At 47.1% G+C, this 16865-nt stretch overlaps 3 protein-coding genes and 1 long non-coding RNA gene across 4 annotated transcripts; 3 read left to right on the top strand and 1 right to left on the bottom strand.

Annotated features, from left to right (window-relative positions):
- Positions 1 to 1350: 1350 nt before the first annotated feature.
- On the top strand, positions 1351 to 2077 carry LOC111067814. The gene is made up of 3 exons (XR_005967662.1): positions 1351 to 1364; positions 1434 to 1513; positions 1578 to 2077. It is a non-coding gene; the product is annotated as an uncharacterized LOC111067814 (long non-coding RNA).
- Positions 2078 to 7984: 5907 nt separating this feature from the next.
- On the top strand, positions 7985 to 11818 carry LOC121404049. The gene has a single exon (XM_041592629.1). The coding sequence runs from the start codon at positions 7985 to 7987 to the stop codon at positions 11816 to 11818; it is 3834 nt and encodes a 1277-aa protein (XP_041448563.1).
- Positions 11819 to 12209: 391 nt separating this feature from the next.
- LOC111067733 (NF-X1-type zinc finger protein NFXL1) lies at positions 12210 to 15384 on the top strand. The gene is made up of 9 exons (XM_022357003.2): positions 12210 to 12371; positions 12446 to 13071; positions 13128 to 13286; positions 13346 to 13462; positions 13544 to 13660; positions 13713 to 14053; positions 14121 to 14307; positions 14363 to 14818; positions 14877 to 15384. Exons 1-9 carry the CDS (start codon positions 12257 to 12259, stop codon positions 15300 to 15302), a joined length of 2544 nt encoding a protein of 847 aa, XP_022212695.2. The 5' UTR covers positions 12210 to 12256; the 3' UTR covers positions 15303 to 15384.
- LOC111067734 (solute carrier family 66 member 3) lies at positions 15321 to 16825 on the bottom strand. The gene is made up of 4 exons (XM_022357004.2): positions 16439 to 16825; positions 16116 to 16375; positions 15598 to 15718; positions 15321 to 15534 (listed from the first exon to the last, which is right to left on the bottom strand). The coding sequence occupies exons 1-4, from the start codon at positions 16590 to 16592 to the stop codon at positions 15404 to 15406; spliced, it is 666 nt and encodes a 221-aa protein (XP_022212696.2). The 5' UTR covers positions 16593 to 16825; the 3' UTR covers positions 15321 to 15403.
- Between the last annotated feature and the right edge of the window lie 40 nt (positions 16826 to 16865).

The following is a 16865-nucleotide window of genomic DNA, read 5'->3' as shown; positions in this document are numbered from 1 at the left end:
AAAATGAAAAATGTAAAAACTAGAATGCAATTAGCTAAAAGCAATGCGTAGCTTTGTTATTGTTTACAAATTGAACAATTCAAACGAAAATTACGCGCTTTAAAGAGTTTTTTCCGTTTTTTTTATTCCGTTATTGAGTAGAATGTCGCTGCTGGCACACCGAGAAGTGAATACAAAGTTGATAGTACGGCAGTCCCTGCATGTACATATACATATATGTATATATAGAAAGATATAAGTTTGTACATAATTTTATCGTAATAAAAAGTTTTCTGAAAAATATAAATTGAATGACTGAGTCGAAAACCGACGGCATTTGCACAATATGTAATTTTCAAAAAAAAACCTGACTAAAATAGGGATATGTATATGTAAATGTGCAATTTCAAATAAATCAAACAGTTCAGATTTTTTATTTATATATATTGTATTTATTTCCCACCCACTCTGCCCATTCCTCTTATGTTGCGGCAGGTCAGCCCAGGTCGCTGCACCAGCTGGCTGACGACACTGAAATCAAAACGAAAAACAAATTTCGGTTCAAGCTGACAAAAATTGTAGAACCCAAACAAACACAGTATGTGAGAATACATGGCACACAACCACTAACCATACAGTATATAGATGTGCCAGTTCATACAACGAAAGGGGCGCAGCTGAGGTTTCTGTCCCAGCACCCCCAGGTCTTCGGCTAGGGTGCTGGGACCATTCGGCTGTGGTGCTGAGACGTTCGGGTCGTGGGCCTGAGACGTTCGGCATTTTTTCGACATGTTCGATTCATGACGAGATGCGAAAGCAAGCCGAGAATTGCAAGTGTGTGTGTGTACGCAGGCACGACCAAATATTTATGAATTCTTATTTTCCGAAACCGTTTTGAGTTTGTTCTGAGTTTCGTTTCCAGGTTGCGTAAATGTGTGTGTGTCTTCTATTCACACATACTGTGCTTGTGTGTGGGCTCTACAATTTTTTGCCGCTTGAATTGGTTTTTCGTTTTGTTTTGAGGGCTGATGTAGCAACCTGAGCTGGCCTGCCGCAACATAACTGAGGAATGGGCAGAGTGGGTGGGGGTGGGAAATAAATACAATATATAAAAATAAAATATATTAATTGTTTGATTTAATTGAAATTGCACATTTACATATACATATGTACGTATCCCTATTTTAGACATTTTATTTTTTTTTCAGAGAACTTTTTATTTCGATAAAATTTGGTACAAACGTATATATTTCTATATATATATATATGCATGGAATTGGTATATACCAGGGCTCCACGCGCAACACCCATTTGCACCTCCTTCTTCCCTCACCGCGCCCTCTTGTGCGACGGGGCATACGCGTGTGCTGTTGGGCCATCAATGTGTAAGTTGCGATCTCTATCGACTGCCAAGTATAATCTATTCTATGTGTAACATCTTTCTCCTTCCACAGGAAATCCAGTACGACCAATTTGAGTGTCATTATTGCACGTGTCTACAATTTCAATGAAAAGGGAGATCTGAAATCTTCAGGTGCGCATAACACGAACAACTTCCATCTGGCATTCATTTAACATCCCATCTTTTCCTTTTGTAGATTATCCCTACCAGCCAACGGTGACATCATTATAGATGGGAAGAGACTGAGAGATTGAACACAAAAAATTGCTCATCTGCGTATGGACTCTGGTATTCGCTAAGCTAATGATTCATTTGGGTGCCACACCACACACACACACTCACAAATGTGTGAATATATCATATGTATTCGGTAGACAGTATGCAGTACATTTCTAGGAAGTAATTGCCTTAAGACTTTTTTTTAATAAACTAAAAATTCTGTAAAATTTAGTAAACTAAACCCCAAATGTCCTGTTTTGACGGGGAATAATCCTACATGTTGCTTAGGTTTAAGTCTACCCAGATAAAATAAAATAAAATGGCGTACGACTATATAAACGTGCGTTTTAGCATTATTAATAAGCGGAAATCAACGTTTGTACATAATACGATGTTACTTACATATATAAGTAATGCCAGTTAGTAATACCATTGTATAGTGTTTTTGTATTGCTTTAGCAGTAACATGGACGGAATATTATATAAAGCTACATACATACATATATACATCAAATATGTATTGTATAGTTTATTAAAAAATAAAAAAATACAATTTATATGTGTGCTTTAATTGGAGTGGGCGGGAGGTCAAGAATATTCTTTGAGGACTTTATTAAGGATCTAAAAGCCATGGAATGCACAGATCGGGCTGCGCAATGAATTGACTTGAAATGTCCTTGAAAAGGAATCTAAGAAATTGTGGATATTTTCCCGATCACGGGTAGGCGTCGCACGCCCTGATCGGACGATAAAACAGCGGAGTTATAGGGATTTAATGGCAATTTCCTTATTGTCCTTAAAGCGAAATGATGGGGGACATCCTGCTGATTACGAGGATACTTATCACATTCAGATCGGATGAAAAATGACAGAGAAAAGTAATTATTTAAGAATGGGAGAAATATCCTTGATCCTTGGTCCTTTTTAGAACTCCAAAAAATCGAGGATTTTCTTCCGATCACGAGGACACGTACCACGTCCTGATCGGTCGATAAATAACGGAGTTAAAGCGATTGAAAAACGCTAAAATTATTTACACAACAACAGCACATTTGAATTTGGCGCTCAATTTCAAAAAGTTAGTTCCAGCATTGGCCGTCGGTTATCAGTGGGGCCACTGTGCGTACAAAATTTAATTTTTGCACAGTGGATCCCCCATGATCAGCGACGGCCACTGCTGGAACTAAAGTATGGTAGTTCCAGATTTCACCATTCATTATGGGGGCGTCACAGTGCAAATAAAAATTTTGTTGTTGCACAGTGGCGCCCCCATGATCAGCGACGGCCACAGCTGGAACTAAAGTATGGTAGTTCCAGAAATCGCCGTTAATAAATGGGGGCGCCACTGTGCAAATAAAAATTTTTGGATTGCACAGTGGCGCCCCCAGTGTTGAACGGCCACTGCTGGAACTAAAGTATTGTAGTTCCAGCAATAGCCGCTCAACACTGGGGGTGCCACTGTGCAAATAAAAATTTTTCGTTTCACAGTAGCGCCCCCATAAACACGGACGGCCACGGGAGGAACTAACGTATGGTAGTTCCAGAAATAGCCGCTCAACACTGGGGGTGCCACTGTGCAAATAAAAATTTTTCGTTTCACAGTAGCGCCCCCATAAACACGGACGGCCACGGGAGGAACTAACGTATGGTAGTTCCAGAAATAGCCGTTCATAATTGGGGGCGCCACTGTGCAAAGTGGCACAGTTGCACAGTGACGCCCCCATTTATTAACGGCGATTTCTGGAACTACCATACTTTAGTTCCAGCAGTGGCCGTCGCTGATCATGGGGGCGCCACTGTGCAACAACAAAATTTTTATTTGCACTGTGACGCCCCCATAATGAATGGTGAAATCTGGAACTACCATACTTTAGTTCCAGCAGTGGCCGTCGCTGATCATGGGGGATCCACTGTGCAAAAATTAAATTTTGTACGCACAGTGGCCCCACTGATAACCGACGGCCAATGCTGGAACTAACTTTTTGAAATTGAGCGCCAAATTCAAATGTGCTGTTGTTGTGTAAATAATTTTAGCGTTTTTCAATCGCTTTAACTCCGTTATTTATCGACCGATCAGGACGTGGTACGTGTCCTCGTGATCGGAAGAAAATCCTCGATTTTTTGGAGTTCTAAAAAGGACCAAGGATCAAGGATATTTCTCCCATTCTTAAATAATTACTTTTCTCTGTCATTTTTCATCCGATCTGAATGTGATAAGTATCCTCGTAATCAGCAGGATGTCCCCCATCATTTCGCTTTAAGGACAATAAGGAAATTGCCATTAAATCCCTATAACTCCGCTGTTTTATCGTCCGATCAGGGCGTGCGACGCCTACCCGTGATCGGGAAAATATCCACAATTTCTTAGATTCCTTTTCAAGGACATTTCAAGTCAATTCATTGCGCAGCCCGATCTGTGCATTCCATGGCTTTTAGATCCTTAATAAAGTCCTCAAAGAATATTCTTGACCTCCCGCCCACTCCAATTAAAGCACACCCATTAATTTTTTAATTTTTTATTTTTTAATAAACTATACAATACATATTTGATGTATATATGTATGTAGCCTTATATATTATTCCGTCCATGTTACTGCTAAAGCAATACAAAAACACTATACAATGGTATTACTAACTGGCATACTTATATATGTAAGTAACATCGTATTATGTACAAACGTTGATTTCCGCTTATTAATAATGCTAAAACGCACGTTTATATAGTCGTACGCCATTTTATTTTATTTTATCTGGGTAGACTTAAACCTAAGCAACATGTAGGATTATTCCCCGTCAAAACAGGACATTTGGGGTTTAGTTTACTAAATTTTACAGAATTTTTAGTTTATTAAAAAAAAGTCTTAAGGCAATTACTTCCTAGAAATGTACTGCATACTGTCTACCGAATACATATGATATATTCACACATTTGTGAGTGTGTGTGTGTGGTGTGGCACCCAAATGAATCATTAGCTTAGCGAATACCAGAGTCCATACGCAGATGAGCAATTTTTTGTGTTCAATCTCTCAGTCTCTTCCCATCTATAATGATGTCACCGTTGGCTGGTAGGGATAATCTACAAAAGGAAAAGATGGGATGTTAAATGAATGCCAGATGGAAGTTGTTCGTGTTATGCGCACCTAAGATTTCAGATCTCCCTTTTCATTGAAATTGTAGACACGTGCAATAATGACACTCAAATTGGTCGTACTGGATTTCCTGTGGAAGGAGAAAGATGTTACACATAGAATAGATTATACTTGGCAGTCGATAGAGATCGCAACTTACACATTGATGGCCCAACAGCACACGCGTATGCCCCGTCGCACAAGAGGGCGCGGTGAGGGAAGAAGGAGGTGCAAATGGGTGTTGCGCGTGGAGCCCTGGTATATACCAATTCCATGCATATATATATATATAGAAATATACGTTTGTACCAAATTTTATCGAAATAAAAAGTTCTCTGAAAAAAAAAAATGTCTAAAATAGGGATACGTACATATGTATATGTAAATGTGCAATTTCAATTAAATCAAACAATTAATATATTTTATTTTTATATATTGTATTTATTTCCCACCCCCACCCACTCTGCCCATTCCTCAGTTATGTTGCGGCAGGCCAGCTCAGGTTGCTACATCAGCCCTCAAAACAAAACGAAAAACCAATTCAAGCGGCAAAAAATTGTAGAGCCCACACACAAGCACAGTATGTGTGAATAGAAGACACACACACATTTACGCAACCTGGAAACGAAACTCAGAACAAACTCAAAACGGTTTCGGAAAATAAGAATTCATAAATATTTGGTCGTGCCTGCGTACACACACACACTTGCAATTCTCGGCTTGCTTTCGCATCTCGTCATGAATCGAACATGTCGAAAAAATGCCGAACGTCTCAGGCCCACGAACCGAACGAACCTCAGCTGCGCCCCTTTCGTTGTATGAACTGGCACATCTATATACTGTATGGTTAGTGACACAACATTTATGATTAACCCATTGTCGACCACTTTCAGTTTACGCACGAATATTATGAAACTTGCAAAATTTTAACGCAGTTCAGGTGAAAGATATCGTGTTCATTTTGTTTTATAAGTAAGTGTCGCGGGACGATAGTTTGTATCGATAGGTATTTTTAGTACATCTGGTATATTAAAATGGATGGATTTTGAGCCCTGGAATGAACGGGCATATTTTCGGCCACGATGAATTGCCGCCATATTTTAAGCTGCACTTTTGTATTGTCGCGTGGTTAGAGCAGGAGGAAATACTGCGGTAAGAATATTGTGGGACTTCTAAGAGGTTATGTGACCATCCTTTCTTATCTAGAATAAAACGGGCTTACGAGAAAACCTGCTTCTCTGGGAGTATATCGGCCGTTGAAGGCAACTCCGTGGGACCACCGACATGATCTTTTATTCGCAGTCCTAGGCAAGTCGACTGCAAGGGCAACTTGCGCTTGAGTACAGGCAGTCAGCCATCTCAAGTAAGAGAGTTGCCAGAGACGCGGACAGCGTAGATTGGACGGGCCGCAGACAGCGACCCAGAGTAGACGCAGACAGCGCCGATTAGCTGGAGTACTGGGCAGAATAGAAGGATGCAACATTCTCCCAGACGAAGTAGCCGGTTGAACGAGGAGCAAGCGACTCCAACAACAATGAGCGCGGCTTCCCAACCTGGAAGTAGTGGTGCAGGAAAGAAGCCGCCAAAGCCAAAAGTAACATCGGCGCCGCTGATTCCTAACCCGACCACTGCTGTTACCGTAGTAGCTTCCCAACCTGGAAGTATTACGACCACAGCTGGAGCTTCAGTACCAGGACAGGCCCAGCCACCTCCAACCCAAGATCTCTTGGAGAAAATTGCAGCGTTGGAGAAGGAGCTGGAAAGGGAAAGAGCCCGAAACAACGTGAACACTGCCACCGATACCGTAATATCGAGCGATGTCGGGGTGAGTAGTGCGGCGTCACTGCTGACGCCATCTTGGAGCGATACGCCATTTTCGATTAGTAGCGATCCGATCCCATATAACGGAGTCGGTGCGAGCAGTGCAGCATGTATGGAACCACCATCATGTAGCGGACCATCGCTGCTTATGAGCAGCAGCTATTTTACGCCATTTTGTGCAACCAGCACCGCCCAGACAGCGCGTGGAGCTGTGCCGCCGGGTATAGGGATCCATAACGTCATAACGCCGACTTCACTAGCGGGGTCCTACGCCTGGACGACACCGAATGGAAGCAGTGGAAACTATATGCCACGCAAGCTTCCAGATCTGCCAGTATTTGGAGGTCAGCCAGAAGATTGGCCGATCTTTCTTTGTGCGTTTACGGAAACCACTCACGCGTATAATTGTACTGATCTGGAGAATAACCAACGCTTATTGAAGGCGCTGAAGGATGAAGCTCGTGAGACCGTCAAGTCGCTCCTGATTCATCCAAGTAACGTCAGCGCTGTGATCGAGCAGCTGCGCTTTAGGTATGGCCGACCGGAGCAACTTATACGCAGCCAGCTAAATGGAATTCGAGACGTGCCTTCCATTTCGGAGCACAACCTGGCGAAGATTGTACCCTTCGCAACCCGTGTGAGCAATCTCACTGCCTTCTTGCAGTCAGCGAAGGCAGATCAGCATTTGGGGAACCCAACCCTCATGGAAGACCTTGTGGCCAAGCTCCCTACAAGCAAACGAGTGGAGTGGGCAAGGCATGCCGCTTTAATATTACCCTTTCCAACCATTGTCCATTTTAGTTCGTGGTTGACGAGTACGCCAACGTGGTATGTACGATCATGGATGTCGAAGGGAAAGAACCAAGGCGTCGTTTGCTGCATGCAAGCATCGACCAAGACCGAGGCGAGCATCAAGACAGTCGATTCAGATGTTGTCCAATATGTGGAGGACAACATGCAGTTAAGGACTGCAGTGATTTCAACGGAGCTACGCCACCAGACAGGTGGAGGCATGTGAGGAGGCATCGACTTTGTTTTTCGTGCCTACGAAGTGGTCACATGACTAGTTCCTGCAACAAGCATGGTGAGTGTCAACTCAACGGGTGTCGGAAGAGGCATCACCGTCTGCTGCATGGTGTGGATGACCAGCGAAGAAGGTCGCCGCAACGAAGCAGTAACAGAAGTTACAGCCAGCGGAACCAGCAGTCAGCTGTTCCTAGACGTAGCCTGGACAGAGGGGCGCCACAGGCAGTGGATGCGCCAGTACAGAGCAGAGGGGCGCCGCAGGCAGCGGAAGGGCCCGTACAGAGGATTTTAAGTTGTGTCGACGCAGAGCGAGGTCGCCTGCTGTTCCGTATACTGCCAGTAACGCTGTATGGAGCTGGTCGACGGGTGGATACATACGCACTCCTGGATGAAGGATCATCTGTCACGATGATCGACGACGAACTCAGGAAGGAGCTGGGCGTGCAAGGTGAGCGTCGACATCTTAATATCCAGTGGTTTGGCGGTAGATCCACCAGGGAACCTACCAACGTGGTAAGTCTGCAAATCAGTGGAGCAGGCAAGCCAATTCGCCATGCGTTGCGAAACGTGTATTCCGTTTCGAACCTGAGCCTGCCGATGCAGACTCTACACCGACGAGATGTCCAGGGCGTGCACAAGGATGCCCGCCTGCCAATGAGGCCCTACAGCAATGTGGTGCCGAAACTGCTCATTGGACTGGATCACGGACACTTGGGACTTCCACTTCGAACGAGACGGTTTGCCAGACAGGGACCATATGCGGCCGCAACCGAGCTGGGCTGGGTTGTCTTTGGGCCGACAAGTGGACAATCAACTACGCCGAGGTCCTGCTTCCTAGCTGTTTCATTGGATGACACTATTCAGAGAATGGTGGAAGACTATTTTGATGTTGAGAACTTTGGTGTGAAGCCTGCGCCACCAGTCGCCGGCAGCGACGACGTGCGGGCGCAGAAGACATTGGAAGATACCACGGTGAGAGTGGGGCAACGTTACCAGACAGGTTTATTATGGAAGGATGACTACATTGTGCTTCCACAAAGCTATGACATGGCGTACAAGCGGTTGGTCAACGTCGAGAAGAAGATGAAGCGCAACGGGCAGTTCGCGCAGGAATACACTAGGATCATCAATGATTACGTGTCTAAAGGATACGCTCGACGGTTGAAGCCTCATGAGGTCGCAGTGGAAAGTGACAGGCTATGGTATCTGCCACACTTTGGAGTAGAAAACCCAAACAAGCCGGGAAAGATTAGGCTGGTTTTCGACGCTGCGGCAAGAGTTGGTGGAACATCACTAAATTCGGCACTGGCCAAAGGGCCGCAACATTATAAACCCTTGCCAGCTGTGCTCTTTCATTTTAGAGAAGGTGCCATCGGAGTCTGTGGCGACATCAAGGAGATGTTCCACCAAGTTTTGATCCGACCCGAAGATAGATGCTCCCAACGCTTTTTGTGGAGAGATGGAGATGACAGAAGGGATCCTGACATCTACGAGATGATTGTAATGACCTTTGGAGCAGCCTGCTCGCCAAGCGCTGCGCATTACGTGAAAACTGTAAATGCTGAACAGTTTCGTCATTCGGATCCAAGAGCAGTCAAGGCCATCATCGATTGTCATTATGTGGATGACTATGTGGACAGCTTTGCTACCGAGAGCGAAGCCATCAGTGTATCTACCCGAGTAAAGGAGATACATGCGAACGCTGGATTCGAGCTATGCCAATTTTCATCCAGCTCACCCATTGTGGAGGCTGCATTGGGTCCACCAGGACGAGGCGAGAGCGTCGGATGGGGTGAGGCTGAACAGAAGATTCTGGGAATGTGTTGGCAAGCAGCCACAGATGACTTCAGGTTCAATGTGAAGTATCATCGAGTTCCAAGCAGCGTATTGAACGGCGATCGAGTCCCTACCAAGAGGGAGTATTTGAGCTTGGTCATGTCTACGTTCGATCCCCTGGGATTCTTGTGCTGCCTCATGATAACAGCCAAGTTATTGCTACGAGAGATTTGGAGGCAGACGATCCAGTGGGATGAACCACTTCCGGATGAGATATACAGAGCCTTTGTGAATTGGCGCAAGGAAATGAACACCGTGGGACAGTTCAGAGGCCCTCGCCATTATTTCGGGAATGGACTCGTGCGAGCTATAGAGATGCACGTCTTCGTGGATGCAAGCCAGTCTGCATTTGCGGCTGTGGCCTACTGGAGGGTCACTTATGAAGATGATAACGTGCTGGTGAGCTTCGTATGTGCCAAGACGAAGTGCGCGCCCATGAGAACAATGTCAATCCCACGGCTGGAGCTGCAGGCAGCAGTTCTTGGAACTAGGCTGATGGACACTGTTAAAAAGGAACACAGTGTGGCCATCAGTGACATCGTGTTATGGACCGATTCCAAGACGGTGCTAAGATGGATTGGTAGCACCCACCGCCGATATAAGCAGTTTGTCGGCAATCGTGTGGCGGAGATCTTGGAGTCGACGAAGGTATCCCAATGGAGATGGGTGCCAACAGCCGACAATGCGGCGGATGACGCAACACGTTCGCAATGCCACGTGGACCTCAGCCAGAAGTCACGTTGGCTAGGCGGACCAGCATTTTTGAGGCAGCCAGCGGGCAGCTGGCCACAGCCTGAATCTGGAACTGAACCAGGTCCGGATGGTAATGACGAAGAGGAGATGCCAAGTGAGTTTTCGCTTGTTGGTGCGAACGACTTTTGTATTTCCTTTCAGAGATTCTCGAGCTACAGTAGGCTACTCAGGACAACAGCCTGGGTCTTAAGGTTCACGCGCTGGTGCCGTGGACAAAGGAGCGAGCTCGAGAAGTACGGCCTTACTGCATCAGAGTGTGAGGCCGCGGAGAACCTGTTGGTCAGACAGGCACAACGTGAAGCGTTTCCAAACGAGATGCGGTCGGCAGAAGACGGTAAGATGGTTGCCGGCGGGAGCGACACTCGAGGACTGTCACCCTACATAGATGACCTTGGAGTTCTGCGAGCCTATGGCAGAGTTGATGCCGCATTTTGCATGCCGTACAGTGCGAGGAGGCCGATAATTCTGTCACACAGGCACAGTCTTACGGAGATGATTGTGCATCATTTCCACGTCAAGATGAAGCACCAAAATGTGGATGCTACGATTACGGAGATCCGGACGAGGTTCTGGATTACGAAGCTGAGACGTGTACTACAAAGGGTGATCTCAGCATGCAACGTGTGCAAGTTGCATAGGGCGCGGCCAACGCCGCCAATAATGGGACCCCTGCCGGAAGATCGCTTGGAGGCCCATGGTTGGCCGTTCAAGAATACAGGACTGGATTACTTCGGACCACTGTTGGTGACGGTGGCGCGTCACAAGGAGAAGCGATGGGTCGCCCTGTTCACTTGCTTGACGACCAGGGCGATTCATCTGGAACTGGCGTATGACCTGTCGACGGATTCCTGTATAATTGCGATACGGAATTTCGTCTGTCGTCGAGGGCCAGTACATAGACTACGCAGCGACAACGGCAAGAACTTCGTGGGAGCTGACAGGGAGGCCAGACGATTTGGTGACGTTTTCGAAATGGAGAGAGTCCAGGATGAGCTGTCGAGCAGAGGTATCGAATGGGTATTCAATTGCCCAGTGAATCCATCTGAAGGAGGAGTCTGGGAACGCATGGTGCAGTGCGTCAAGAGGGTCCTGCGCCACACATTAAAAGAGGTGGCACCGAGGGATCATGTACTGGTGAGTTTCCTGATCGAGGCGGAGAACATCGTGAATTCGCGTCCGCTTACCCACTTGCCGGTGGAGGCGGACCAGGAAGCCCCGCTAACGCCAAATGATCTGCTCAGAGGAGTAGCTAACTTGCCGGACACGCCTGGCGAAGATGTGGAGCTGCCCAAGGAGTGCGCTACACGCAAGCAGTGGCGTATAGCGCGACTAATGAGGGACCGTTTCTGGAAGAGGTGGGTCTTGGAGTACCTGCCTACACTCGTGCGCCGAGAGAAGTGGTGCCAAAGGACGGAGCCGATTCGCCAGGGTGACGTGGTCTTCATCTGCGATCCAGCCTTGCCGCGAAGAGAGTGGCGTAAGGGCATCGTGGAGGAGGTCTACAAAGGAGTTGATGGAGTCATTAGACGCGCTAGTGTGCGCGTGAACGACTGCGGCCTATCCAGGATTATGATGCGTCCCGTCTCCAAACTGGCGGTTTTGGATTTGAGTGAAGCGGTTCTTCACGGGGTCGGGGATGTCGCGGGACGATAGTTTGTATCGATAGGTATTTTTAGTACATCTGGTATATTAAAATGGATGGATTTTGAGCCCTGGAATGAACGGGCATATTTTCGGCCACGATGAATTGCCGCCATATTTTAAGCTGCACTTTTGTATTGTCGCGTGGTTAGAGCAGGAGGAAATACTGCGGTAAGAATATTGTGGGACTTCTAAGAGGTTATGTGACCATCCTTTCTTATCTAGAATAAAACGGGCTTACGAGAAAACCTGCTTCTCTGGGAGTATATCGGCCGTTGAAGGCAACTCCGTGGGACCACCGACAGTAAGCAATTACAAACATTATTATTTTCTAACTCGAGCTGTTCACCTGTTTAAATAAAGGGGGTTAAGTGGGCTAAGTTCGTTTTTTCCTCGGTATATTTTGGTATATTTCTGAAGGTCTCTGCCGTTGAAGGAACCGGCTTAAAAATGGAAAAATTTAATAAAGTGCAGGCAAAAAACCTTGCTGCAGCCCAGAAACTTGTAGACGCCTACGCCTCCAGCTCTGAAGATGAGGGGGAACTGGATGAGAAGAAAATTTTGGGTAAATAGCCCCCCAAACCAGCAGCCGTGACGTGTCCAATCAGCATCTTTATCTCTTCTATGCTATCAATGTAGATCAATTGTACAAGCACTATCAACCCACATTGAGTGGGTCTAGTGGAAAGCCGGAAAGTGACAAGGATGCCGCCCGCACCACTACCTTCCTGGAGAACACCCTACACTCTGGAGCGGCCACTTGTCTCATCTGCATTGGCAGCATCCGACGCGTGGAGCCGATATGGTCCTGCGAGAGCTGCTATTGCTTCTTTCACCTCAACTGCATTCAGCGTTGGGCCAATGACAGCATGATGCAGATGAAAGTGAAGGCGGAGCAGCAGAATGGCAACCAGGGCCACTACAATCATTTGGGGGAGTTTGTGCCGCCCAAGCGTCAGAAATCGCTCCACTGGTGCTGTCCCCAGTGCCGAAGGGACTACCAGCCAGCGCAGAAACCAACGCAATACAACTGTTTCTGCGGTAAGGAAGAGAATCCACAGTCGCAGCCATTTCTAGTACCGCATTCGTGTGGCGAGATTTGTGAGAAACTTCTCCAGCCCAAGTGCGGGCACGATTGTAAGCTCCTTTGCCATCCGGGCCCGTGTCCGCCCTGTGCTCAGCAGGCGCAAGTCTCCTGCCTGTGTGGTAAATCGGCTCCGCGCTCCATGCGCTGCATAGACAAGCAGTGGAAGTGTCAGCAAGCGGTGAGGCAGCTCTTTAATGTGATGAAGGTCCTTTTCACTCTTCTTCTTCACTATAGTGTAAAGAGCTCTTGGCCTGTGGGAAACATAGGTGCAGCCAAGTATGCCATCGACCAGGACAGTGCCCGCCTTGCAGCAGCAAAAGCAACCAGCCATGCGAGTGCAACCGAGAGTCGAAGGTGGTTAGCTGCTCGGATCGCAAATGGAAGTGCCAAAATGTAAGTGATATGAACCATAGCAAGGAAATCAACTAAAATAACTTGGCAAAACGTTTCAGATTTGTGGAGCGACATTTGCCTGTGGCCTGCACACTTGTGAAAAGGTGTGCCATGCAGGACCCTGTGGCGGTGGAGAGTGTCCTTTGGAAGTGAGGACATGTCCCTGCGGCAAAACTGTATGTATTAGTGTCCATCTGACCGCCTAATGTCCATCGAAGCAACTCAATCAAGCAGCTCTTATTAATCTCTTTCCACAGAGCCAACTGCGGCCCTGCAACGAGGCTGTGGAAACCTGTGGCGACACTTGCCAGAAGCTCTTGTCCTGCGGTCAGCATTCGTGCACGCAGCGCTGTCATCGCGGCAACTGCATTTCGGTAAGGAATTTTTCCCGACACATAGTCTCCGTAATTATAATTAACATTCCAGTGCCTGGTAAGGACAAAGAAGAAATGCCGCTGCGGTCTGCATGAAAAGGAGCTACCGTGCTCCAAGGAGTTCACTTGCGAGTCCAAATGCAAGCAAATGCGCGACTGTGGCAAGCACGCGTGCAACAGAAAGTGCTGCGGCGATCAGTGCCCGCCGTGTGAAAAGATCTGTGGCAAGCAATTGAGCTGCAACAAACACAAGTGTCAGTCCGTGTGCCACAACGGGCCCTGTTATCCCTGCAAATTGGAGTCCCAGATTAATTGCCGCTGCGGCAAGACACGACGCAGCGTGCCCTGCGGCCGAGAGAAGAGTGCGCGCATCGTCTGCTTGGAACTTTGTCGGTAAGTTGGGCTAGAATCGCCCTCACCTCACACAAACCCTTACGACTAACCAATGGAACGATTCCAGTATATCGGCCAAATGCCATCATGCCATAAAACATCGCTGCCACAAAGGTGAATGTCCGCCCTGTGGCCAGGTGTGTGGTCTTCCAAATGCTGCCAGCGGCTGTGGACACATCTGCAAGGCGCGCTGTCACGAGGCTGTCAGAGCGAACCGACCTGCCGAGGCGTCGGCCCGCCCTCAAACCAAAAAGGTGCGACAAAATTCTATGATTCCAAGAGCTCCTCTTTAACGAGTTTTTGTTTTAGTATGAATACAAAGCACTGCCACATCCACGCTGCGAGGAGGGCGTCAGCGTCACTTGCATTGGAGGCCACGAGGTGGCCACTTGGCCTTGCTGGAACTCCAAGCCAACTTCCTGCCAGCGCAAATGCTCGCGGAAACTCAAATGTGGCAATCACAAATGCTCACTGGTCTGTCATTTCGTGTCCAATCCGCAGGATATGCAGCAGCAGGCTGGCTGTGCCGCATGCGAGGAGGGTTGCATCATACCCCGTCCTACTGGATGTATACACGCCTGCCCCAAGGGCTGCCATCCGCCGCCCTGCACTCCATGCAGCTTTGTAATCAAGAGCAAGTGCTACTGCGGTCTCACGCAGCTGGTGTACAAGTGCAGCGAATACTACGATGAGGCGGGCACTGTCCAGGAGATAATCGAGCGGAGGGAGAGATTTCGCAGCTGCGGCAGTCGCTGCTTAAAGAACGTAAGTGCCTTAGGTTGAGCTTTGACAGATTTCATTTAATAATGATTGTCATTTGTAGTATCCCTGCGCACATAGGTGCATGTCCATATGCCACTCTGGAAAGTGTCCCAATCCGGAGTTCTGCCGCAAGAAGATTCGCATTTTCTGTGCCTGTAAGAGACTCAAGCAGGAGATCGCCTGCGACAAGCATCGGGCTGGACAAACGTCGCTGGAGTGCGACTCCAGCTGTGTGGCCGAACGCACCCGGGCCCAGGCGGCGGAGCAGCAGCTTCTGGAGGAGAAGCGCCGCAATGAGGAGGAACGCAATCGCCAGGAACTGGAGAAGTTCGAACAGAAATTCGGAAAACGCAAGCACAAAGAACGCAAAACCATAGATGTGGGCCCGCCCAAAACGAAAATGAATTGGCAACGAACAGCCATTTATGTCGCGTCGGTAATGATTGTTCTGGGAGCCATAGCGGTGGCATTCTATGCCGACAGTTAAAGGACAACAACAAAACGCTCTAAAGATGAATTTATAATATCAATTTAAACGGATAAGAATAAACAACAACAACGACTGATAATCTTGAGCATGGTTGGATCTTAGGCCTTCTTCACCTTCTTCTTATAGAAGCAGGCGGCTGCGAAGACGGAAGCACTGAGGAACGTCGATATGAGGAAGTTCGAGAGCAGCATCAAGTCATGCGACTGCACATACACCGTATAGATGCGGGCTGAAAGGGATTATGAAGATTACGATAAAAGATAAGTTTGAATCTGATTCCACGTCTACGTACTCATGTTGGTGAATGCCGAGAGCGCCCAAGTTGTGCGGCTGACGGAGCTGGCATCCTTTGTCCTCAGTATGGCCAGCAGCTGGAGCACCTTGCTGGTTGCCCCAATGGGCGTGCAGAAAGGCTAATACAACGGAAAGAGGAAGCAATTATTTAAATAAATATATCAGGTGGTCAAGGGGACCACCGCCGGCGAGAGTATTATAAATAGCTGCACAAACATTATACAACAATAAAAATGTTGACCTTGGGCAAAGATGAATCCCAGTTAGGGGCAATGTGCCTATCTATATCGGAGACAACAAATGATCTAAAACAAACAAAACTCGTTTACCGAAATACCAGAAACATAATTAGTTAATTGGAACGGCGATGGAGGTGTTCGGGAAACGAGTTTGAAATACGTCGAATGCGTTATCTAGTCAACATTTTGTGTGAGCTGCGGGCCGTCAAAAGCCTCTAATCAATGACGAATGTGCACATAGACGCTATCAATTGACCCTATGTATGGAATTACTCACCACCAAGAATGTAAGGATGATAATGGGAAAGAGTTTCAGGTATATGAGCGTAGCTATGATCACATAGGCGACGGCAAATATTTGCGTCTTCTTGCCGAGAAGATTCTGGTACTTGAAAGCGTAGTAGATGAGGACATATTCCTGCAAGAGCAGCACAGGATACTCCATATAGGAGAGGAAGTCGTAGTCACTTGTGTAGTTGTAGGATATCATCACTGTGTAGCTGAACAGCTCCAGGCATAGTCCAAGTACGCTTATACCTATGTATTACACGAAGAGCGGAATGTGAGTGGGCGGACTCAATGTGGGAGGCTGATGCTCACCTTTCGAGGACTTGTTCTCCTTTATGGTATTTATTTGGGGCACCTTGATCACCAGGCATGATGAGACTGTGATTAAGCTTAGCAAGTCCGCAATCACGAGCACTAATCCCTTTTGCAGGTACTCGGACACAACCTCGGACAGACCAGCAGCCATCTCGACGGTCAAACGAATTTTAATAGTTTCGCCGTGATTTATTTAAACGCAAACTTTCGATGACCGGCTGACTATCGATGAAAGTGGCTGCTTTGCTAACTCATCCATGCAGTCGCTTAATTCCTATGCCCAAAGGATTTTCATAGATCACAGCCATGAAGAATTTTGTAATTTTGTTTTCCGGATTTTCCCAATAATTAAATATTTTCTGCGTATCGATTCATTGCACTGTTTATGGTCGTATGACATCAAACTTTGCTAACTGACTAACTG

This window comes from Drosophila obscura, unplaced genomic scaffold (genome assembly GCF_018151105.1).
Source record: "Drosophila obscura isolate BZ-5 IFL unplaced genomic scaffold, ASM1815110v1 contig_181, whole genome shotgun sequence".
In the NCBI taxonomy this organism is placed as follows: domain Eukaryota; kingdom Metazoa; phylum Arthropoda; class Insecta; order Diptera; family Drosophilidae; genus Drosophila; species Drosophila obscura.
The sequence above is the reverse complement of the archived record's forward strand: the minus strand, read 5'-3'. Positions and strand labels throughout refer to the sequence as shown.

What these genes read in the sequence shown, in the direction of transcription:
- LOC121404049 (XM_041592629.1), top strand. Translation starts at nt 7,985, where the DNA reads ATGATCGACGACGAACTCAGGAAGGAGCTGGGCGTGCAAGGTGAGCGT.
- LOC111067733 (XM_022357003.2), top strand. Translation starts at nt 12,257, where the DNA reads ATGGAAAAATTTAATAAAGTGCAGGCAAAAAACCTTGCTGCAGCCCAG. An exon ending in GCAAATGGAAGTGCCAAAAT is followed by an intron (nt 13,287 to 13,345) that starts GTAAGTGATATG and finishes AAAACGTTTCAG; the next exon opens with ATTTGTGGAGCGACATTTGC. An exon ending in CATGTCCCTGCGGCAAAACT is followed by an intron (nt 13,463 to 13,543) that starts GTATGTATTAGT and finishes CTCTTTCCACAG; the next exon opens with AGCCAACTGCGGCCCTGCAA.
- LOC111067734 (XM_022357004.2), bottom strand. Translation starts at nt 16,592, where the DNA reads ATGGCTGCTGGTCTGTCCGAGGTTGTGTCCGAGTACCTGCAAAAGGGA. An exon ending in GGAGAACAAGTCCTCGAAAG is followed by an intron (nt 16,376 to 16,438) that starts GTGAGCATCAGC and finishes TGTAATACATAG; the next exon opens with GTATAAGCGTACTTGGACTA. An exon ending in CTCGGCATTCACCAACATGA is followed by an intron (nt 15,535 to 15,597) that starts GTACGTAGACGT and finishes AATCCCTTTCAG; the next exon opens with CCCGCATCTATACGGTGTAT.